We start from the raw sequence: 24,783 nt of genomic DNA on the forward strand, positions 1-24,783 counted from the left end.
TCATCTAAGGTACTCCATACAAGATTATTATTTTTTAGAGTTATTTAAAACTCTACAGGCATGCCAAGAAACCCATAATTGAGTATCTCTTCTAAAGTCAGTATTAAAGCACTCATTTTCAACTTCACTGTAGCTTTTTTTCCCTTTTTACTTTCATAATCTGATTGCCTAAACTTAGATGGAATTAAAAGAGAAGTTGAAGTATGTAACATTGTAAAGTGTTGATAGTTTTATTGCAAAGATATTTGGTTTTATTTCATTCATATTCTTACCCTCTTAAAGCTGCAGTAAAGCAGACCTTACAGAAGAAAGAAAGAGTAAAAATGATAATTAGATGGACATTTTTATTTCAAAGGCTAAATAAACAATGTGTAAAGATTGGGGAAAGCTTCCTCTATTGAAATTACCTGAGCTGTAAAAATTTATATATTAGTTGACTGATGTGCACATTACAAAATAATTAACAATGTTTCTATGTTTCAATAATTTAGTAACAAACCACATAATCAACCTTGCAAAAGAGTAATCTAAGAGTAGTGAGGATGATGACTTTTCTCTTTATAGGATTTGAGCTGGATTTTAAAGAACCACATTGTTTATCCTTGACTTTTTAAAATTACTGCATAGTCTTCCATGATATTTATGGTCCTTTACATCTTCTGGACTGGTATATAATATAAATCAGAAGGAAAATATGACTTTACTAGGAGAGTAGCTTAAACCTCTCAAAGTAATCCTACACAAAATTTGCTTGCACTTTCACGCTGATCATGTTGCAAATCCTCTTTAACGAGAAGCTGAGGGACAACCAAACACTCTTTGGTTGATAAAGGAAAGTAGTAAACACGTAAGTTGAACCTGTGTCTAACTCACCTGTGCCTCCTGAGGGACCTGGGCTGCATCCACTCTGTCTGCAGCATAGGCTGTTAGCTGCTTGTCAATAACAGCCAGAGACTCCTGGATCAAGCGCAGGGTTTTGTCCGTCTCCTGTGCAGATTGGATACTCTGCTCAAGACTTTTCTGTCTTCTCACGGCCTAGAAACAATGACAACATTATGAGCATTCACACTAATAATGCACAAAATACATTTTTTCCACACTTTTTTTTTTTCCCCAAAAAGAATTCAGGCTAAGAATGAGACACAGGACTCCTGACTCGCTCTCCTCCACCTTTTTGTAGGATAAATTGCGCATCTTTTTGCCACCCATTCAGCTTTCTCGTTAAGAAACAAACAACACACAGATTGGATAGACAAGTTCTAAAAAGAGAAGGATCCCAAAAAAATGATGTGTAAACTGAGGATTTCTATTCAGAGTGCAAGATGGCAAAGCTGCATGAGCAACCCATCCTGACAGTGCTGTCTCTCTTTCTGAGGCAGAGAGCTTCTCCTGATCTTATTATATAATTCAAGAGACTTTGTTTACTGAGAATAGGGTTACTGTCATCACAATCCTATCCAAAGCAATCCACCTCAGTAAGTGAGAGGGATAAACACTCTGTTGAGCTGGATTTCTCTTATATGAAGCATAAATAGCTGTTTGGAAGAGGCAATGCCTACTTTCTTCCTCCTGTGGGAAAAGAAAATTTAGAAGATGAATCTTGCTTCCATTCCACCAGTAGTGCCACCATGGCTTTTTACACAATCCTCTTTTGGAGAAGGATGTTTTCCTTTCAGAGGAGTTCAGTTTATGGTTTAACAAATCAGGACAATAAACCCTCCATCCAAGTTGTCCTTAGAGCACACATATTAAACACTTCACATAAATGAATTGGATTTAAATATCATTTGCAGCACTTCAATAAGGCATTTATCAGGTAATAAATAATCCAGTACATTCTTCCATCTGTCATTGTGTCTACCCACAGACTCATATTTTATTGGGACCCAAGCTACTGCCTAGCAGAATTCCTGCTTTATGCAAAGCACACAATAATTACCAAAAACTTCAAATACAACACATTTTTTCTGTGTACAAGTCCAGCCATATCGCAGCACACAGAAAAAGGTGACTAACTCAATTTGACATGAATCAAAGGCGAAAACAAGCACCCTCTAAATAACATTGCTAGGTATTATTCCATTTTTCAAGTCAAATCACACTTTTTCTCTCTGGTAAGCCAGCTATACTTTAATTTGATTTCATACCCATTACAACACTTTTGCCTTGAACAAAAATATCTCTCAGAAATTCCGTGAGAATATTTGATATATCTGCACCTTCTTCATGGAGCTCAGATTCTTACAGAGCTTCACGTGTAACAAATGAAGAAGATTATTTCTTGTGAGCATTCTTGCTAGCTGTTTGACTTAGTTAAAGGATAGGGATCCAACCAGTATTTTCTATATTTGTTTTTGTAAGCTGCTTTGTGCTATTTCAAAACAACTGATCAGATAATCTTGTATCGCTGCAAGTTTGAGGAACCTTCTCTGGAACTGAGCAGCTTTACATGTCAGACTCATGCTGTCAGTGTTAATGGGAGCACCTAAACCACCAAGGTATTATTACCCTACTGCAGTACTAAGGCTTGCTACTTAAATTACTTTTATCTTCATCTGATTTGAGATGTTAACATAAAAATCTTCTCAGCCTGTTCAAAGCAGCGAGTTTAAAAACCAGAGCTGAATTTAAAATCCACTGCTTCCATTTATCTTGGCACTATTTACTACTGCTTTGTAAGCCTGGCTAAGATACAGACTATCAATCCATTTGCGTCACTATGGGCTAGATTGAAAGACACATTAGATCAGAAACAGGATAAGTAGTTTTCTACATCCAATGGGTAAGGTCATCCTCCTGGAAGTGTGGAAGAACCATGAAAGAACCTCCCTGCTTTTATAATGATCTCTGTGGTTAACTGTCTGGACTAACACACACGTAGAATCCATTCCTCCTGAGGGCTGCAGCATCCCTCTGTGCAGAGAAGCTCACTATTTAAAATAAGACACTGAAAAAATTCCATTCTTATCAATCATCCCAACAAGTGTCTGCACTTTCTGGAGAATTCAAAATGCTGGACACACATTTGGTGTTACATATATCTGACAAACTAGTTTTATAGAAACATCTGAAGCTTTGAACCTCTGTTAAATGCTGTCCTATGCTAACTACAATTTGGAATTAGGGACTTGTTTAAGTACAGATACATTTGCTGCCAGCCTGAGAAACACAGTGCATGCATGCAATGAAGTACCAGAATGCATGCAAATTCCCAAAGACTTAAAATCTTATAAAGAGTAAGGGATGACTGAAAAACTGTCATCTTTGTGCTGATATTGTCAGAAACGATGTATATCAAAATCACATTTTAGAACACAAAAAGAAAAGATTCCCAAACTCATTGGTCAAATATAGCAGATAAGAAAAAAATGCAACAAATCGTTGCCTGGGTCTGACTGGATTTTACACTTGCATTTCAAGCAAGTATAAAGTCAGATAAATATATATTCACACTTGTGATATCTTTATTCTTTATGTGCACACAATACACACATAATGCCAAACAATTCCCTTTTCATTGTCTCAGAGGGAATTTGACTACAGCCTGAGAACCTTTCTGATATTTTGCCTCTTCCAGTTGAGCTGAAATCATTTCCCAAAGCTGTGAACAGTTTAAGTGAATGAATAGATGATGTCAGACCAAGACATGAATGCAGCAGTAGAAGAGAGGAATTATTTTGGCAATGGGAGAAGAGACACACAGCTGAATTTTGGGAAATAGAACCTTCAGAGTTGTGGTGATTTTCTCAGATATAAGCAAGTGCTACTTTAATTTGTTTGTCTGTATTGCTTACTGGAAACAGAACCTGCCCTGCATGTTCCTCTAAAGTCAAGCTCATACCTGACCTCGCTGAATTCCCAAAACAGATGGAATGAAAATCTGTACAACCATCTTATAAAAGGTATGGTACACTCCTGTAATGTAGTGTATTTTTTCAGTACACAACAGCTTATTCAAAGATCTAATATTTTTCACTAAGTAGGTCCCTGGTACTCCCACTGGCATTGCAGAATATTGAATAAATTGAATTCAATCAAGGGGCATTCCACAATATTAAGAAGCTACCTTCACCTCTTTCAGTAGAGTTGTTGATGGGCACAAGCATTAGAAAGCTTTAAAAAAAAAAAAAAAAAAAAAAAAAAAAAGAGTAGTCTTACTACACACTTACATCTGTGGACCTGAATTTCAATTTTTTCCTTTCAACTCATGTTTGTCTGTGTGAAAATCTATTTGGACCTATGTTTTAAAGACATGCGAGACTTCAGAGATGATATTTTAAATATTTATGATATAAAAGTATGTTAATTTATGACATTCCTGGTGGTTCATTTGTTTCCTGAAATACTATGGGTCTTCTATTCCATAGTGGAAAACAAATAGATAGCTTAACAGTGTTGTGTAAACGGGTCTGAGAACATAACAAGAAGCTCCAGCTTTGCTATCAGATCATAGTCAATAAAGCTGAAGGCTTTATTCTCTAAAGAGAAGTGGCTGACAGTTAACTGCTAAATAGAAAATCTCAGGAAAATAAATAACTGTTTAATTATTTCTGAGCCAGCAAAATGTTGACAGCTGTCAAGGAAAACTAATTAAAAGAAAAGAATCTGCTGTTAGGCACTATCAGAATGAAGGAGAAACAACAACAACAAAAGATTATTTCCTATTTAAATTTCTGCAGGGTTTTTATAGATTTTTAGTGGTTTCATGATAAACATAACACTTCTTATGATAGGATGTCCTGCATAAACCTGTTTACAACTTACCAAAGGTCAATGGTAAATGCAGGAAATAGCAACGTTGCATACTATCCACACAAAATGCAGTATTAAGGAAAAGGACCATAGTTAATTCTTTGATGTTGAACGTTTTTATGTTATATTTATAAATATTGCCACTTTTTTCTTAAATAATACATTTCATCTATTTAATTACCTCCGTCACATGCAGTTACTAAGATGTTGGTTTGAGTTTTATGGTTAAAAACCAAGTAATGTTGTTGAGACAGTGGGCTGTGGGAGAATAATAGAACAATACCTTTTGAAAATTATGGCACTTATACTACAGGACATATTTATTTAAAATGCAAAACTGCATTAATTAATTAGCTTATAAATTAGAGCTCATGGAAAACAGTCAGTTAAGGAAGATGGAAATTGTAGCTTGCTGGGTTTTTTTCTGGCTCAGTTATACTCTTGTGTTATTGAGAAATATTGCCACAGGCAAAGTTAAAAGTAAAGAAACTTTAAAATTCCTTCCTAAATTGTTTAAATTACTTTAAAATTCAGCCAGACTCTTGGTGTTATAATGGTTGTGACTGAGATATACCAGAACTTCTCTGTACCTCTCACATCAAATTCCAAACATGTTAATCTCCACTTAATCTCAGAGTGGATTAATGCTTGTTCTTAGACTTTAATTAGAAACATTTTTTTTTTAATTCAAAACATTATCTTTGGACCCATGAATCTTTAATACCCTCCAATCCAGGCCTAATTCTTCTGCAAGTTCTAAGAATATTACACTGTGCTTATTGAGTAAATGGCTACAAATAAAGCAATTTACTCAATAAGCATTAAGTGATATTCAACTTTGATCCACTGAATTCCAAAACTGCAAACTATACCAAAGACTCTTCTATCTCTTTAGGTTATCACTGCAGGCAGATAATGCCTCAGAACTTTTAAAAGCAGCCCTCTTAGCAGCCTTCAAAGCAATCATGTGGAGATGGGGAGTGAAATGTTCTTTCTCCTCTGGAGAGGAGAGCAAAACAGACAAATTGTGTCAAATGATGAATGTGTGCTCTTTGAAAGAAACCAAAGGTAATCTTCAGGGGAGTCCTAAAATGAATTAAGAGGCAGGACCCAATAATAATAACTAAGTCTAGTGTAAAACCCATGTGAACAATAATATTTTGTACAGTTTTTTTGCAAGCATAGTTTTAAGAATATCTGACTGACATTTCTGAAGTTTGCTGGACATAAATGACTTTCAGCATTGATGGTTGCTTGCAATATTAGCTTCAAATTCTTCAGCGTCTCTTAAATCCCTTATATAAAGCTGTAAGTGAATCAGTCCTTGAAAAGTAAGGATAGGGTATACCTTGCTTATCAGTCAGCCCCAAATGTTCAAAAGCAAACTAAACACACTCAGTCTTTGTTAACTAAAGAAGATAAAGTACACAAACACAAAGCCATTATCTGCCTTTAAAAATGAATCTCTATCTCAGTAGCAAAGCTGCACTGTCTTGCAGCATCATTCATGTAGAAGTGGGTTGGTTTGGTTGCTCTATTAGTAGTGAATAAATATTTCATATATCAGTTTCTGCCCACATGAGCTTATTGTCTTGGTAATCACCCTCACAATTATTCAAATAAAAACAAATAACTTCACCACTTTAGGATTGACAATTAGCCTGTCTAAAGAAGTGACCTTGAAATGAGCTGATTTGTGTTACGTGCCTGCAATGTATTTTTATACAAGGAGAATGCTGCTTGAATTTAAAGAGACTACACAAACAGCACAGAAAAATTCAGTATAAGAAATCTACCAAAAAAAAAAAAAATATATACCTTTCTATTTCAGAGTCAGATCTCACCATTAGTATTTAAGTACTTATTATCTGACCAAACTTTCAAAGAAGCTTTTAAAGAAGTCCTCCACACCATTTTTTTTCCATCTTTGAAAGAAATTGGAGAGCAGTGAATAAATTTCACATATATTTTGCCTAAATACTCATCCAAATTATTTCCAGAATTCAGACATCTTCATTATCTGCTTTTGACACTAAAATTCTGCAACTTTTATGGATTTTGATTTAATATCTATTAGTGATGACTGAATAGTATTTAACTATCACTCAAAAAGACTGTTTCAAAGGATTGCTCTCACACCCTCAAAGTCTCTTGCATATTCCTAGTTTTCTAGTCAGTAAAAAAATAACAAATAGCAAGAAGCAGAATTCCAGAGAGTCTATCTGCTTTCAAAAAGAACTGAGATTATTAAAAAAAAAAAAAAAAAAGGCTACAGAAATTTATATTTACTTTTCTGTTATGACATCATCCAGCTGCACAGAATTATGTGAATGCCTGCACTGCACCAGAATTACCACCAGGCTCTTTCCCTGCCCATCCTTCAAGTTTATTTTCAGAACAGCTTAGGACCCTCCTATAATTTTTATTGTTGTGTTTTTGCTTCCACTGTTTTCAAAAAACAAGTATGTTTCTAGCACCACAAAAGAAGCAAAATTTTTTTCATTGTCATGGTAGATGGTCATCCTTCTAATACAGCTGCTTTCCAAAAATCTGTACTTGTGCATCGTTTATATAATTGTAACTGAGTAATTTTTGTCAGTATTTGTAGCTTATCTTTGAGCATGTTCTGCTTACAGTCATGTCATAAAGGGGCTGTCTACTTCCTTTGCTAGGTCTTTCCCTCATAATTCTTTCTGATCTTCACCAAATACTGAGCTGATAGCTTCCTCATATTTATAGTGCATTGCTAGATTTGGCTCTCCTCATGTTACACATTTCTATATTCAAGTGTCTTTTTAAACCTTTTATTGATACAAATATACTTACTTATTGTTTAAGAAAAATGTATCTGCAAGAAATATTACTCATAATCAATTTTGAAAATAATTTGCTTCTCACTAAGAATTTGTCAGAGGAAAAGATCCTATATATGCAATTAAAGATTTAATCTACTAGATGGTCATTCCAATTTTGAAATTTTGGGGTTGCCTATTTTACTGGCTTTGCCTGGGACTGAGTTAATTTTCTTTGCAGCAGCCTGTATGGTTCAGTGGTTTATATCTGTGGCCAAAACCGTGTTGATAACACTGGGGTGTTTCAGCCATTGCAGAGCAGGGGTTCCACAGTACCCAGGTCTTCTCTTTCTCACTCTGCCCCTTCCAGTGAGCAGGCTGGGCATGGGCAAAGGGCTTTTTGAAAGGACACAGCCAGGACAGCTGACCTGAGCACCACACATAGGGTCATGCTCAACAACTAAAAAAGGTGGGGAAAAGTATTTCCAAAATTGTTATTGGGACTGGTTGAACATTCGTCTCCTGGGGGTAATTTCTTCTGCATCACTTGCTTTTACCCCTTTTTTCCTTCACTTATCAAATCATCCTAATGTCAATCTGTGAGTTTTCTCTCTTTTGCCTTTTATATAATCTCCACCAAAGTACCAGCATATGTGGAGTCTTGTGGTGCTTTGCTGCCTACTGGAGTTAGCCCATGACACCCATGAAACCACTGCTAATGTAAAATTTTGTTTGTGACCTGTTTTGGAACTGTATCAACAACATAATTCTTTTATTTTTTAAAACAGTTTTACAGAGTCCTCTACTTAATGGGAGGATGATTAAATATACCTCCTGTTGAAGTTCTTCCCACCGAGTATTGAACTTCTCAAGTTTTTCATTGATCAGTTCGTCCAAGATTCCACCATCTGTCAAAGTCTGAGCCAGTTCCCGAATCTGGTTGCGATTATCTTCTGGATGTCTCATCAGACGTTCCAAAGACTGAAAAAAGTAAAAAAAAAGTAGTTTATTTTCCTTTTTCTAAATAAGGTTCTACCGAGCAATCCCAATTGGCCTTAAAAACATAAGAAAGAAATTTCACATTTCATATACAATAGAAGTAGAGAAAAAAAGATTAAATCCTTATGTTCCGTGCCTTGACAACGAATGTTCTGTTGTACATATTATGAAGCAGGGAGATTTTTCATAAAACAATAAATTTACTGCTAAATTTTAAAGATGTGGACTATGCCCAATGAGTTCAGTGAGAGTACTTGTAACTTAATATGAAAAACTTGCTTGAGTATCTAAATGGATGAAATTCAACAGCATACCGATGCAATATTTTGCATTTTGATGCACTACAAGCATTAATTTAATTTCTATTAATTTTAAAGGCTTCATGAATAAAAACTAAAGAATAATAAACAAAGTTGCACTGCTATGAGAAAACTTGCCCTCACTGAATCCTTCAACATTTTTTGATTGGCTGAAGTGAGGTTGGTTTCTTTTTTAAGAATGCTTATTTTATCTTTACCAAAACTGTCTCTGACACTGAGCACAACACATTTAATTATAGTTTGATTTAGGTGGATTTGAATTCAAAACCTCATTTGTTGAATCTACTAAGACCTCAGGACTTCCAAAATACTCTGTGCCTTGTTCATGTGCAATTCTAGTTCATAGTTTGTTTAGAATGACACAAAATTTATGATTTATCAACATGCATGATTTGGTTATTATTTAAGTCAGCACTTACATCTAAAGACTCAGAAATCTCTTCTGCACCTCCCTGGATATTTTCAGTTGCTTTGAGTTTCAGTTCAATCTCATTCAACCATTTATTTTCTGCATCCAAATATGACAATAATTCGCGCCAACATGCCCATACCTCCTGATGAAGAAAAAGTTTATTTATATTGAAAATCTCACAGAAAATTTTCACTTATTAAAATACTGAAAACATTCATGCCTCTTCCCCAAAGCAACATGGTTAATAACCAAGGGTTATGGGGCCATATAGGAGATTGTATTTGCCAGTATTCATACAATCCAAATTAACATAAAGCACAAGTAAACCATCATTTTGATTAAACAGAGCAAAACCACAGAAAATAACATGAAAATGTGAACTCGTTTGCAAAACAAAACTTGGATCTTCATTTCCATGTATTATCCACTTTATATGCTTTCTGTAAACTTTTCTTCTAGAAATGTAAAAGTCAGCAGAATTTTTAAAAAACATGTTAGAAATTTATGTTTTTATTATAAAAATGCCCTTAGATTCCTTCTATATATTCCTCCTAATATATATTCTATATATTAATTGCTTAAATCAAAATCACAGGTTCATAAAATGTCAGCTTTTAAGAATTCAGACTAAAATCTCTATGGAAATTAATTCTAAACCACATTTAGTGCAATTTATAGACATTTTAAGTGCTAGAGTACTAAACATAATGTTGTGAAATGTTCTTATTCTCCTGAAATTAAATTATTGTCTAATATTTTATTTATATAGTGCCTGAGGATACTTAAATAAGCAGATAAAAATGGCACTTCATAGACAAACAAAACATTAAAATGCTCCATAAATAATCTTTTTTGTTCCTTTTTTTGTTAGTAGAAGTTAAAATAATGTTATTGAAATGTGTTACACTCTTGGCAGTTCAAGCTTCCCAGAGTGCAGTTCATCTCACCTAACTTTGCTCACACCCAAATTAGGGTTACAGAAGGATATTAACATGCAACAGCACATCATCAATGATCAGGGTAAATACAGATTACCAGCTAAACTACACACCTAATTTTCCATGGTGAAATTCAGACAGAATAAATTTATCCTGTGTATTATTAAGGTTAGCTCTTGCAAATTATTCACAAACAAAATTTAGCTCTTGCAACATTAACAACAAAAAATGCTATCTAATTTATTGTTACTACTGTATAACATAAAAACAGTCCCATGGCAAGAATCTGCAATGGAGTTGGCCAAAATGGCAGGGTCAATTTGAAATGCATGAGAAATATTCAGTTTGCTAGCAGAATGAATGCTATTCCCATGCTGAGATAACACCACCTGGCCAACTTCAGGGCCATTCAATCAAAATCCTTAGCCATGGAAGAGAGAAGCCTTGAGGAGCTGATGAAGAGAACATCACCAGATTCCTGGCTTGACCTCAGGAGGGATAAGAACCTTGAGCATCCATTGCTGTCTCTGACCTAAGAGCTGTGTCTCAGTCTTTTGCAACACAACTCTACAGCAGATATGAGTCTCAAAATAGCTTTCTGTATGGCTCACAACACGGGGTATTTGGTATATGGCTCATAAAGCCAGGATAGCCTTGAGCTACCCACAGTCCTATATGATAATATAGCTGTGCTCTCCACCTTACTTCTTGCAGTTAGAAGGGCTATAAATACAACTGACAAGTTATCAAACCTCCAAAGTCTTCCACTTTCCATTCAGCCTGCTGCAGAGTTTCTGGTAGCTGGTAATTAGAACATCAAGCTCTTTTTTCAAAGCCTCATGAGCTGCTGGTGGAGCCTTTGCTATAAAGTTGTTCACGGAATCTGTAATAAGCTTCACTTTCACTTCTTTCTGAAGGGCTTCCTCTTTTGCTCTCTGGAAAGGAAAAAAAAGGAGTTTTAGTCCTGGTTTAAGAAGGAAAGTTATTTCTAGTAACTATCAGAATTCTCTGACAGAATTCTAGAGGGAGAAGAAACCCAAACAACACTACAACAAAACAGAAATACAACAGGTGACATTTAATTCCCAGACTTTCTGAAATAATCTTAAATGCATCCAAAGATCTTTTGTTTCATTCCATTGCCAATACTCAACACTAAATACAATTTAACATCTCACAACCATCTAGTGATCTGGAGCTCTCAGACTAATGGAACCTTTCAGTAATTTTCTTTTTTTCTCCCCCAAGACATGCTCCAAGAACATTTAGTATCATAACTTACTAACTAAAAATCACCAACTCCCACTCCCCCAAAATATTTGTTGTGTTACAAATTCATGTATCCATATTTAATAGTAAAATCACAAGAAAATCAGGAAAAAGAAGGAAAATATTTCTTGCCACTGTCATTATCCTGCATTTAAAAAGAAAGTCAGAAAATAATTTTTCTCTATTGTATATCCCACACTTTTGCTCCTCCCTGATCATGTCGTCTCATGAAAAAGATGTTCATGCCTAGTATTGTTTCCTCTGAATGCTTTCAGGTGTCTATGAATGGAATCATATCCCAACTGGAAATATAGTGATGCTATAAAAAGTGCCATCAGGCCTTCACAGGAATTTACAATGAGAACTCCCTGCTCAAAACATATCAAACTCTAACCATATTCCTGACAACTTTTTTTTTTCCTCTCTGGGTCTGAGGAAGTTCATGAACCAGAATAACTGTGATCAGACTGCCATTGCTAGAGGAAGTTTACAAGGCTGCTCTTGACTTGCCTCTTTTCTAGCTGTGGGAAGAAATTGGCTGCAGAATGAACACAGAATTCTGGTCCAGATTTTCTCCCTTGTGAGGTCATGACAAATGATCTGGTTATTTCCTAGGTCAAGGTGTCACAGTCTGAACTTGGCTGTATTTCATCTGGGTACAGAATATCTACTAAGAATCCACAATGGTGTTTGTATATAAAACTATACATTTTACCTGTTTTAATATGCAATGCAATGTATAAAACTGAATTTTGCTATTTAGTTACTAAAAAGAACTGTATCTATAGAGCAAATATTTACTTTTGATATTTTTTTTTATTTACAATTGAGCTGTTCCATACATTTCCTTGTGTGTATATACTTTTCAGAGTGTCTATTCTGATTGGCAGCAAATTATTTGTGTCAGTAAATAAAGAGATCATCAGTTGCATGGTCTGAAACTCTCAAACACTGGAAAAAAAACATGGAAAATGAAGAGTTTGAAAACAAAGTATTAGATCATCAAAGCTATATATATGTAATGCCAATCAGATTATAATCTGGCTTCCTGAACAGTACAAACCAAACCATTCACCTTTGAAATAGGAATTAAGCCCACCTCCAGTGGCTTAACAAGAGTGTATTTAAGCATGTATCACAAACTAGTTGTCTTGTCCAAAGGCATATTCATCCCACCTGAAGGAAACATTATTAATTAGAGATAAAAATATGCTATTTCAATATTCCTGCATTAAAGACATAATATTCATATACAGCACACACCAAGATTCATCCTAATATCCCTTTTTTTTCCTGCCCATTCTAATAAAAGAGAAGACATAAAACTGTTTTCACTCTACTGCTGCTAACAGCCAATTTTTTAGGACTTAGTCCTTAAATAGAAGAATGTTGAGGCTACATCCAAATCAATATCCAATAAAGCAAGTTGGAAAAAAAATGATATGGTATTGGGGAATATCAAATATTTTCTAGCATATTCCAAATAGAAATTACTTCAAACGACCTACTATGTTTAACTTTAGGCAAGTAGATCTGAAAAGGCACTTTCCTTAAAGTAAGAGTAGACTTCCTTTACAAACGAGAGCTTCAAAAAGAAGGTTGAACACAGCTCAAGTAATTAGTTAATCTTTTACCTTCAGTTCCTCAACAGCTTTCTGTAACTCATCAGGTGTTTTATACTCAAAATCTCTTTCCAAATATTCTTCCTCAGCTTGTGTTATCCACTCGTGCATCTCTGACAAATCCTTTCTGAGACTCACAGTCTTATCCAAACCACCTTTTAATGCAGCCTTCTTAGCATAGGCCTTTAAGAAAGAAAAGATTACATAGTACTTGAAGCAAAGCTACTGTACAAACTTTACAATGTTTTAGCCTGAAAAGAATCAAATTAAATCCTGTATTAATAACATTGCTGTAATTAGGCAGATGTTAACAAGTAATTAGATAGATATTAATAACAGACAAAAAAGTACTACTTCTTCTTTTAGCAAATCATGGCTGTGCAGAGTGAGTTTGTGATGATTCTAGGATGAAAATCTACACCATATGCTGATGTCATCAGAAAACAAATCTGGGAAAGAACATCTCCCAGGGATTATCTTCTGTAAAATGGAAAATGAATAACCACAGCAGACTTTGAAAGTGCATTCAAGGGTGAAAACAAATGCTCTTGAGCTATAAAGTCAGATGACCTTCTCCTAGTCCAAATGCAACTTATTAGAGAATAAAGCAATATGCATATCTTTCTTATGTTGATTAAATAATTAATGAATGTCTCAGAAAGGGGAATATCCTAAAAACAGGCAAAGAAAAAAGCCCAATCTCCTACTGGAAAAAACCAGTTTTTTTCCTATTGTAAAGGAAAAACTACTACTCTTAAAAGATTTGCTAATCACTAAGGGGGGGTCGTACAATTCTGCTATATAGGTCATTTATAGAACTAGAACTAGATAATATTTCAGATCATCTTATTCCTAACCATTCTCAGATTCTATTAATTGTGCATTAGCCTATTAAAATTGCCCCTGATTGATCCATTTACCATCTCTCAAGAGCATTAAGAAGTTTGCACAAAAAATAATAAGTTGTAGTGGTGCCATTTCTCAGAGTTGGGCTTGCAGAGAATATTGCTCCAATATTGTGCTCTGTGGAGCTGCTTCAGTAAACATTATTTTCAGTATTATCAGGAGAATTTTTCTTAGTATTTGGTCATAATTTCTGACATTTATTGTTTTTTTACTCATCCTTGAGGACTGGCTGTTAAACATAAATGCTGTTCTACATAAATGTTGTTTTACAAAACAAAATTAAGCAACAACCAGTGAGTATAAAAGCAGAATTGTGGCTCTTCAAAATTGTCTCCTCCTCAGTCTCAGCACCAGAAGAGAAAGTAATCTCCCATCACCTGAAAAGAGTATCTCAATTGTGAATGGCAATTGCCAATTGTCAGCTCTCACAGTCATATTAACTGTATATCAACCCAAGCTGACTTTTCCAAATCTTTTCCAGAAATCTCCACAAACCAAATTGCTTTTTGTATTTACTACGTATGTATTTTAATAGTTGTTACTAAAAAGTTGTGTTAGAAATGTCCACTAAGAGGGAATAATTTGTGCCTTGCATGGAATGAAATTATTCCAGACAGATTTTCAGGGAAATCAGGAGAAAACTGTGACAGACTTCTGTGCTATTATACTATAAGGCAATACTTTAAATTTCTGTGAGAGAAGTGCAAGAAGTGCAAAGGTATCCAGCTTATTAATGTCCCACCCATAAAAAAAAGGAATTAAATACTCCATGGTAGTGAAAGGGGAAAGACTAAAAAACTGGATCAATAAAATGTCTTACAGATTTCAAAGATCAACTTTTTTTAATAATATGTTAATCAAAAAAATATAGAGAGATTATCTTTCACATGTAAAGTGAATAATAAAAAAATTAGAAAATATTATATCTCATTAAAAGTAAAATGATACTTTTATGAAAATGCACATCAAAAATGTAGACAAGAGAAAGAGCAAATAGAAAAAATTAAAGGTAATACAACATGAAAAAACTTTTATTTGAACTGTTACAAAGAAAAAGAATCCATATGTCATCAGTGAAATAATAGTAATTTTTAGCTTCTTTACTCTGTGAAATTATTTACTAATAATGCCTTTAACTAAAATAAAAGAACTGTCCTTTCCTGTTATGTCCCCTACTCTGAAATCCATTTGACTATTGGAAACTAATTTACACAAATGCATATGTGCATGTACTCTTAATTCTGAGTTATTGAATCATGAACCCTTCACTGCTTTAATGTCTTTTTTCTTCCACGATAATGACATGCAATTTCAACAACATAGATGAAAACATAAAACAAAGTACAGACCTTGACTGTTTTGACAAATGCCTAAACAACACCTTCAGAAATCTAGTTTTGCAGGAGCCATAAATTATACAGCTGTTAGATCTACTATATTAGTATATATCTTTGTTATAAAAATAGTAAGATACTATGTTATAATATAAATAAGTATACTTTACACATACTGCTATAGGCTAAATTACACTCTGCTAAATATTAGTTGAATTAATATGCATAAAATCAGTTTGGTATTTACTGCATATATATATAAGAACAAGTTCTGACAATGAGAACCCTGATGATTAGTTTTAAAAAACCAGTCACAGCAGGAGACCTGGTACCTGTTGGCAAATGTGGTCCCACTGAGCATTGAGATCCTTTAGCTCTGACTCTATTCTGGAAGCAAATTCTGGCTCTGCTTCACTCTTCATTTTCTTCCCAGTCTCATTAACACTGTTCAAACTGGGCTGGATTGTCTGGATATCATTTACTAAAGCCTAAAGGAAGAGCAGAAGTTTAGGGAAGCAGCATTCACACAAAGTTTCAGATGTTGTATCCCTATGCAAATGCTTCTACATGAGATCCTGACTCATCTGGGGCCCAGATCTCCAGTCAAATGAGCACAATCAACAAACTTGTCTATGAAAAGAAATTAAAAAGAAATGAACACCTGTAATGTGGCAAGTTATTGTATATCAAATAAAATTATGTAATTTTAAATGCTAGGTATGCACTATAAATATATACACAAACAATGTTAACATACATATATTATATCTCTTAAAATGCTTCCCTGCTGTTGGTTGAAAACATGAGAAATACCTTGATCTTTTACTCACATTTCTGCAAGAACGTTCCATTACAATGGTGGAAAAAACTTGATAATTCTTATTTAAATAATGGCTAAGAGAAAGTTTGAGAGAACTTGCAGTTCTGTAAGATCACTGTGTATGTTATATAATATTTACACATCCTGCCAGAATGTTTACAGGACTTGTAAATTCCACTGAGCACACAGACAGGGACCATCATGGATTACATTCACTGCACTTACACACTCCATTGGGGCAACAAGAAGAATTTGCAAACCCTGTGATGGAAGTACCAATACTTCATGATGCTTTAAAACTCTGCTGGGATAACATTCTGGAACTTGTAAGTTTAGAGAAAAAAGAATGTATATAACTCACAATACCTGCAAGTTCTTTTGCTACAGTCAGAAATGTTTGTAAATCATGTGAGTAATACAGAAAAAAGATATTTTGGCACAGATTATAGAGATAAGTAAATATTCAATGTTCATAAGCTCAACAAAGCAAACAGTTGATTTTAAAGGCTATTTACATATTTTTTCCTGTGTTTGATGGTGTGATCCTGCTATAAACACATTTAAAAAAATGTCACTGTGTGCCTCCTTCTGGCATAAAGTTTCCTTGTTTTTAAGCGAATTTTCCTTCAAACCCAGGAAATGCAAAAGGTTCAAATACACTGCAGAAAGAAACCTCCTTTCTATATGAATTTATTTTTAGGAACAGTAATCATTTGTGTAACTTCTGCATAATCTCAGCTCATAGAGAAGGATTGAATAACTGCCAAGCAGGCAGGTAATACTCACTGTACATTGCTCAAGTTGTTTTTCCAGCGCTTCTGAGTCTCCAAGGGCAGGCCACTCTTCCTTCAGGAAAACATCCACTTCAGCCATCCACTTCTTTAGTGTTTTAATGTCATTCTGTGTATTAAAAAGACATTTCATTGCATCACACAAAACCTGACTGGCAAGAGTGTAATTCATCCTGACACTACAACTAAAACTCATTGCAATGTAATTTTACCATTATTGAACTGTCTGAAAATACAAACACAGCAAACAAGCAAAACCAATTTTACCTGAGACTGTCGTCAACTCTTTAACCGGCACTCTGACCATTTCTGACCAAGTTTAATGTGTCTATGAGCAGACAACCTTATGGCTCTCAAATTTATGCCTTCTCGATATTGTCAGTGTTTGGATACTGCATGCTTGTTCATTGGTTCCTTCTATGGCTTCAGATTACTCATGCCTGGCATTTAATTCAGCCTAACCCATCAAATGTTCTGTGCTTTCATTTAAACTTCAGACTCCTTTTGGAAGTTATATGCTCTAGTGACTATTTTTCTACCAGAACACAAGACAGAAAAACATCCTTATTATTCAGAATGAAAAAGCCAATGTAACTGAAGGAGATTCACTTCAAAAACTAAAATCATATAATGATTCAATGAGCAATTTCAGAGTTACCATTAATGTAATTCCTCAGTTTCCGTTACTAGCACTAGAATAGGAGTAATATTTCCATAGTCTTTATTTAACTCTTGCAGTTAACAAAAAAATCTGAACATCAAATACTCGAAAAAAGGGAATGCTACCAGTCAAGGCAACATTAAATAGGTAATCTAAAAACTTGAAAAGTAGAACGAGATTTTAAAAATACCACTTAAAATTACCTTAGAATGCCATCTTTGATCAGATGCACATATTAAAACACATATATGGCAAAAACTTTAAAAGTAAATTATAAAGCATTTTTCATGAAACTATTTTCATCACCAATAAAATACATATTGATATTACATGCTGAGTGCAAAGCCAAATTAAAGCACAAAAAAGGACAGATTAGAGACTGTCCTAAAATGTATACAAATATGTCTTAGTAACTATTATGAGACGAGTAACCAAAGGAAGCATTTTCCTAATGTGATTGAGATACGTTAAAGAAATCAGGCTATCATGGAAAGTTAACTGAATTAATAAAATTATTCATACAAAAATTATCAGTATACTTCAGAATGGCAATTACCAAAACACTGTGGAAATGTCAACTGTGCATTTCATTATCCAACCAGTAAAAATAGTTCAGAATCATATTTCATGATGAAACTTTAATACCTTTATAAGATGACTTTAGTTCATTAATGTGGTAAAAAATATATATGATGGGATTTACTTAAAAAGAGATTAGTCTCCTGCTACCAATGAAGATCAAATGTATGACTCATGTTTTTAATCAGATTGTAAATGCATTTTGTTTATGAACACTGATTTCATCATATCCCATACTGACACATTCCATAAATTACAGCAGCTAAAACAATAATCTGGATGAGAAGCCATTCAACAAGCTCAAAAGACGATGACTTTTATATTAGATGTGTACCAGAGGGATTTCAGCAATAAATATAAGGGCTAAAATTTGTGTGCATCAACAGCTCACGCTGCTTTGCGTGTTTTACATGAGCATATTCATGATGCTCAGGACCTTTTTAAGACCACTGGGAAAACCTCTAAATTTGGCAAAGGGGCTGGAGTGAAGATAGGGGGCAGACGGGAGGGATAAAACAGAAGTTTGAATTTTTGAAGCAAAGTGCCTCGCTTTTTTTATGTGGCAGTTTTGGGAGTAGGGTGGCATCTGTGAGGAGAGGACAGGTATTTTCCTGTTCTGGACACAGACAGTTCCACCTTCCCCCTCTGGAACCACCACAGGACATGGCTGATGCTGTGGTGAGATAGTGATGCTCAGTGGCAGTATAGTTAAGAAAGGACAAAAATATCAAACAGAGGAAGAGAGTAAAAATGTGAGAAACAACCCAGCAAAAATGGGAGAAGCAGCCCTACAGACTCCCAGGTGAGGTTCCAATGCTGCCATTCTAGATACCTGAAATATACTTCTGCTTTCTGCAAACTGCCAACAAAATACTACTATATTCCAGGTTACTTTAATTATATAAGGGAATTCATTAAGTAATTCATTAATTCATAAGATACAGCTACTTCAGATGCATGAATAAGGGCTTCAGCTACATTGAAAAACAAGTAGAGGAACATTATTTGTAAAATTTAATGAAATTAAAGCTTTTTGCTGGTGAAACAATCTAGGCAGAAACAGAAGTCAAAGTAAATTCTTGTACTCATCAAAACCCAGCAGATGTTTAAACAAGTTTTTTGCCATGTTTTGATATCTCACTTTGGTGTTAAGTTCTGGAAGCACCTAAATGTGTTATGCCTTAGTCCCACAGCCACAAGCCATGGTGCAGAAGCTGAGGCTGAAAAAGCCTGATTAACCTGGAATCTCTGGAGTTTGGTGACACGCTCCTCCAGCTTCTGGCAGTGCTCCGCCAGCAGCGCCGAGAGCTTCTTCCAGCGGCCGAGGACCACCTCCACCTCTGCCCGGTAACTCTGGGCCACCTCTGCTGGGGCCTTCCTGGACAGCCCCTCCACCGTGCTGCTGAGATAGTTCAGCCCCTTCTGCTGCTCTTGCAGGGAACTCTGTAGAGCCTGTGAACAGGAAAGCAAGTGGAATCCCGATTCAACCACTAGGCAATTCTCTCCGTTTCGCAAGCACAGGCAAGACATAGAGGTCACCTTTTCTAAAACATGCAATGGCATAATTAACTGAGCAATTTGGAATTGTTTTTCTCATACAACATGGGAAGGGTTGTTTTGGTTGAACTGAGAATATAACCAGAGGTATTTATACTTGTTAATAGATGTGATCTACATACATTTCATTAATTTGAGATAGGAATTTACGATGACCCTGATGATGACACTATCAAATGAACCAGGAAGAATCAGAACATGGATAAAAATAATAAACTTAGAAAACTGTTTCTGTGATATAACATTTTTTACAACTTATCAAAACTTTTGCAATTCTAAGCTCAAATTTACTTCATCTAGTTTTTTTTTTCTATATTCTACATTTTATTTCCGATTATGCATCAAACAATATGTTCATTAACCATCCAAGAGTAGAAACTCTATCAGACATTGAGATATAGAGAAGGTTTGTACCCACTGGCAAAATCTGTTCCACATTTGTGCCTACTTGTAAATCTGACAGGAAATTTGTCAAAAGACTGTGCTGCATTTTGCAAATCAGAATAGTTTTCATGTCAGCACTGGAAAATGAAATGACCTAAATCTATATTTTACTACCAGAACTATCATCAAAGGAATATTTTATATACCATGGGGAGAAACAAAGGCTTTTCCTTAACATTTTCAATATCTTATAAAATTGCTTTCAATGGTGAACACCATTTTAAATTCTTTAACTTCAGGAATCAATATAAGTAAGCAACTACCATCTCCTGAAGCCCTGGCCAAAACCCCAAATGAGCATTATTTGCTCAAGATACACAGGCTTCAGCAGATTCATGGACCAACTTAAGAGTTTTGTTCTCCTAAGCTTTTCAGCTGAGACATTTGTGCCCACAGCTTAATGACTCACCTTGAGCTCCCTGAGTCTCTGTTCCATGATTTCATATTCAGCAACTGCAACCTGAGGCACGGAGAGTTTAGTTTCTGACTGCTGCATCCACACAAGTATAGTGTTCATTGTCTCCTTGTAGTGTGCAGGAGGCAAACTGTCAAAAACTACATTCAATGGGGAAAAAAGGGAAAGAAATAAAGGAAGGAAGCAAGGAAATAAAACAATAGTTTGCTTCACTATTCGATTTTATGACAGAAGACATTTGATAAAAGACCAAGCCTTATCAAAGTCTATGGCTGTTTGGCAAGAGATTGCAATAGGCCCATTGTGCATGAGAACTGTAAAAAAATAATTTTGGAGGCAAAAATATTTTTAAAAATGAACACGCTCCTAATGTTTGAGGCATCTTTACATTTTATGAGCTTTGTGCCACTTGATCCTGTTATTATAGGTCAGAAGACAACCTATATGGGCAAGACAACTCTTTTAAATATGTGTGTTCAGAGATCAACAGACAAACCATTGTATTTAACCTAAAATGTAATTTCAGAAATGTATTAAGAGCTAGGTTTCCATTTTATGGCCCATGTTTATGTGTTCAATGTTTCTGTTCAAGTAAAATGTTCCATTTAAGACATCTGTTAAAAGCTTAGAAAATTAATCTTCCTTCTACAATAAAGTTGAATGTTATTGAACTGCGCTTATTGTGCCAACATTACAGCTGCTGCAAATAGACAACATCTGGCACACACATGAGCAACCCATTAGCAGATGCATTCCCTCTGCCATCAACAACAGTTGCCTCTATACTCTCTGAAAAATGTACAGACAAATAGCATGCCTCATTGGAACTGAAACATTTCCAACTTGTTCATAATAGTGAAGAATATAAAAGCTTAAAAATAGTTGCACCTATTTTTATCTCCTGTATCCTCTTCAATATTCTCTGGTGTTTCACAAAGAAATGTACAGAAAAATAATAAAGTTGTCCAAAAAGTAGTTTTGACAAACACAGTTAAAAATACTTAAGTACAAGCTTGCTCACATCATACAGCAGTGCTTGGCAGAAAGTGCTTCAGATTTTAATCTAATTTTTTAGTTGATCAACAGAATGCTACATATTAAAAACTTATACTTCCAGTAAGATATCATAACAACTTCCCAAAATCAGGATGATCTCTCTTGTGAAATATGCACATTGTATGGCAAACTTTCCTCATAAAAGACTTGGCTGATGTAATTTATCACATATGTCTGGAGATTCACAAAAGATAGAACTTGGTACCAAAAAAGACAAGAATTTCTTTCCTTGTGAGGTATTTTTGTACACAGAAATCAACAGTAATATATTCTTGGAAACACCCAAACGTTTTCCATCTCATCCAGTAACATTTTAAATGTTTTCTTTCCTTAGTGAGATTTGTATTGTCTTTGACTCATTCAATCCAAACAATTTCTACTTTAAAATAGACCTTCAAAGTTTGAAAACTCAAACTCTTCATTCCAAGTGAATGGAGATATAAGTTGAGCACCTCAGATATGTTAAAGAATTATACAATTCTTAACTGCAGTTTTATTTAGAAATATGAAATGGAGTTCAGTATTGTGATGTAATGTTTGACTTCTCTAGGTCATTTTGGCCTTTAAATAAAAAACAAATCTTATGGCTAATGTATAGTAACTTCATACCTTTAATGTCAAAAATAGTTATTTTTGGTAGTACTGAAGAGTAACTCAGAAGACGTAAAAACTGCTAGAGAAAACTCCACCAAATTGTATCAAACTCTTACCCTGCAACTTTGCCAATAATAATAATATATTGGAAACCATCTAAACAATACAAACATTCAATTTAATTGTAATGAGTTATGTTTTCTACTAAAATGAAGCATGGAGTAAATAATGGTTCAAATAGGACAACAGATTTCATTTAATCAAACTAGTGTTTTTACAGATTAGTTATTAAAAATTAACTTTAGAAAGCATCTTCAAGATGAGCATAGCCATAGTTTTCCCATTTCACTTTTCCAGATTACTACAGATTAGTAATGATGAAATACTTTTTGTTTCTTCGTTTAAGATAGACAATGTGTCAGCAATTCAATCCACAAGAAAGCAGATTAACTTTTAGGATGGCACTTAAAAGCCTTTATTATTTTGCAGCACATGATGGCGATGGTCAGAATTCAGTCAAGCTCCTACAGTGGGATTCACAATACCCACTTACAACTGTCTAAATAATCTAACCCATATACCGCCTCTCTGAAGGTAGTCTGAATTTCTAAATTCTCCATGCTAATAACATGAACCCACATTCAAGACCTGTGTCATGGTTGTTGTAAAATTTGCTTTGTGATACTAATATTTATGGATAAAGTCCACACAATAAGCAAAGCACATTAATATGGATTCTGCTGCATTATATGAAACAAAGAATTGGCAATGAGAGACAAAGTCCTCAATATGGGCCTAGTTTGGATATAGCAACAAGAGGTCCATGACAGAAGTGTAACAAAATATCACAGAGGATATATTACAAATATGTTACTGTGAAATATCAGAAATGTTTCTATATTAATCTATTCCACTTGTAGGGAATGCATTTTGGTGTGACTGACATTGTACATTGTAACCCCTGAGAACTGACAGGCACACACATTTGCACTTGCATATTTCTTTTAGAGAAAGTCCATAAATTTGGAAACAGAATACTCAAATAGATACTTGGTTAGGATGTATTTCTAATAAATAGAACTATCTAAACATGTGAAAACAGCTTTTCAAGTAAGTAAAATACTTTGTTTGCTTTTCTCACAGCTTCCTTTTTTTTTTTTTTTTTTCTTTTGTGACCAGATTTTTCAATCAAAAATATTTTCCCAAATCAGAAATGAAACGAAAATACAATTATCTCAACAACTATCAAATTACACTGGATAAGTTGTAATGTGTTTCTCCTGCAGTCATTGCAAATCCCAGTGTTCATCCCACCATCGTGAAAGGCAATAAATATAATCTATGAGACCTAAAATTTAGTATTTTAGTAAAGATGTATTCCATGAAATAAATTAACAAGATTGAACTTCATGTATTTGCAACAAAAATCTCCTCAGTAGTAAATGTAATTTAAAACCAACCTGACGTTTTCACAGCTTTGTTTTACCTATTTTGTTATACAAATACTGAAACCAACTCATCAAGGTCTTAACACTGTCTTCATAAAAGCTGTGATTCCCTTAGGCTACATTTTTAACCAGGAAGTCTCAAAGTGGAATCATAAGGAATCCTGTGTAGTACTTGATCAATGTTACCCAATTGATTTAAGACTTCCAGTTCTCTTTGTTATAAAGCACTTAAAGGAAACAGGAGGGAATAACAGAATCACAGAGTGGTTGGAAGGAGCCTTGAAGATCACCCAGTTCCAACACCCATCATGGGCAGGGACACCCTGCCCTAGATCAGGCTGCTCAAGCCCCATCCAACCTGGCCTTGAACACTTCCAGGGAAGCCCTTATCCAGTTGTACAGGACCTACTGTAACAGTAAATATCTTTTAAAGACATAATTACTTTTTAGGTGTGTTTATTTTTCATCCATAAAAATATTCACTTTTGCCACGAAGGAAAAGGATAAATTCACCTACAGAGTAGAGGACATTATCTCATACACATTCATTTCACAGGCTGCTTTGTCCTTTTGTCTTGATTTAAATAAAAAATAATTACCAGAGGAAATGGCTGGGGGAAAAAAAGGAAAAGAAATTGCTTGCATGCTACTTATTAAAACAATAAATTCTCACACACATTTGAACTGTATCTTCAGCTTTAAAGACACATTTAAAGAAGGTCAAGCAAACTTCATCCCTCAAAATCAAACAGCAGTGAATATTTTTACTACTAAATCATAGTTCAGGTCAAAGAAAACTTATAGTTATGAAGTTTTCAGGACACTTGTTTAAAATTTTCCTTTCTCAGGTACATAATGATTTGGGAAAGATTATTTTATGTATAACTACAATTTCACTGCCATTTGCAACCCATTTCCAATGCACTCAAAGCATCAAAATAAGTTAGCAGTTCAAAATTTTAACCAAAGCAGAAAAATTACAGGCTAAAACTCTAAATGGTCATCATACTGTTACAGTAACTGTAGTTTAATATCTTATAAAATTATGCCAAGTTTGAATTGCATGAGCTCTAT

The 24,783-nt window shown here is 34.6% G+C and overlaps 1 protein-coding gene across 9 annotated transcripts in view; it reads right to left on the minus strand.

Moving 5' to 3' along the window:
• DMD (dystrophin) overlaps positions 1 to 24,783 on the minus strand; it is a 978,823-nt gene that overhangs the window by 631,750 nt on the left and 322,290 nt on the right. For all 9 annotated transcript variants that reach the window (XM_066314017.1, XM_066314023.1, XM_066314021.1 and 6 more), the window contains 9 exons: positions 20,606 to 20,751; positions 19,435 to 19,647; positions 16,951 to 17,064; positions 15,677 to 15,832; positions 13,117 to 13,287; positions 10,966 to 11,148; positions 9,283 to 9,417; positions 8,376 to 8,525; positions 874 to 1,035 (listed from right to left, as the gene is read on the minus strand). In XM_066314017.1, coding sequence (XP_066170114.1) covers positions 874 to 1,035; positions 8,376 to 8,525; positions 9,283 to 9,417; positions 10,966 to 11,148; positions 13,117 to 13,287; positions 15,677 to 15,832; positions 16,951 to 17,064; positions 19,435 to 19,647; positions 20,606 to 20,751 — 1,430 coding nt within the window. The remainder of the gene's footprint in view (positions 1 to 873; positions 1,036 to 8,375; positions 8,526 to 9,282; positions 9,418 to 10,965; positions 11,149 to 13,116; positions 13,288 to 15,676; positions 15,833 to 16,950; positions 17,065 to 19,434; positions 19,648 to 20,605; positions 20,752 to 24,783) is intronic.

This window comes from Sylvia atricapilla, chromosome 2 (assembly GCF_009819655.1).
Source record: "Sylvia atricapilla isolate bSylAtr1 chromosome 2, bSylAtr1.pri, whole genome shotgun sequence".
In the NCBI taxonomy this organism is placed as follows: domain Eukaryota; kingdom Metazoa; phylum Chordata; class Aves; order Passeriformes; family Sylviidae; genus Sylvia; species Sylvia atricapilla.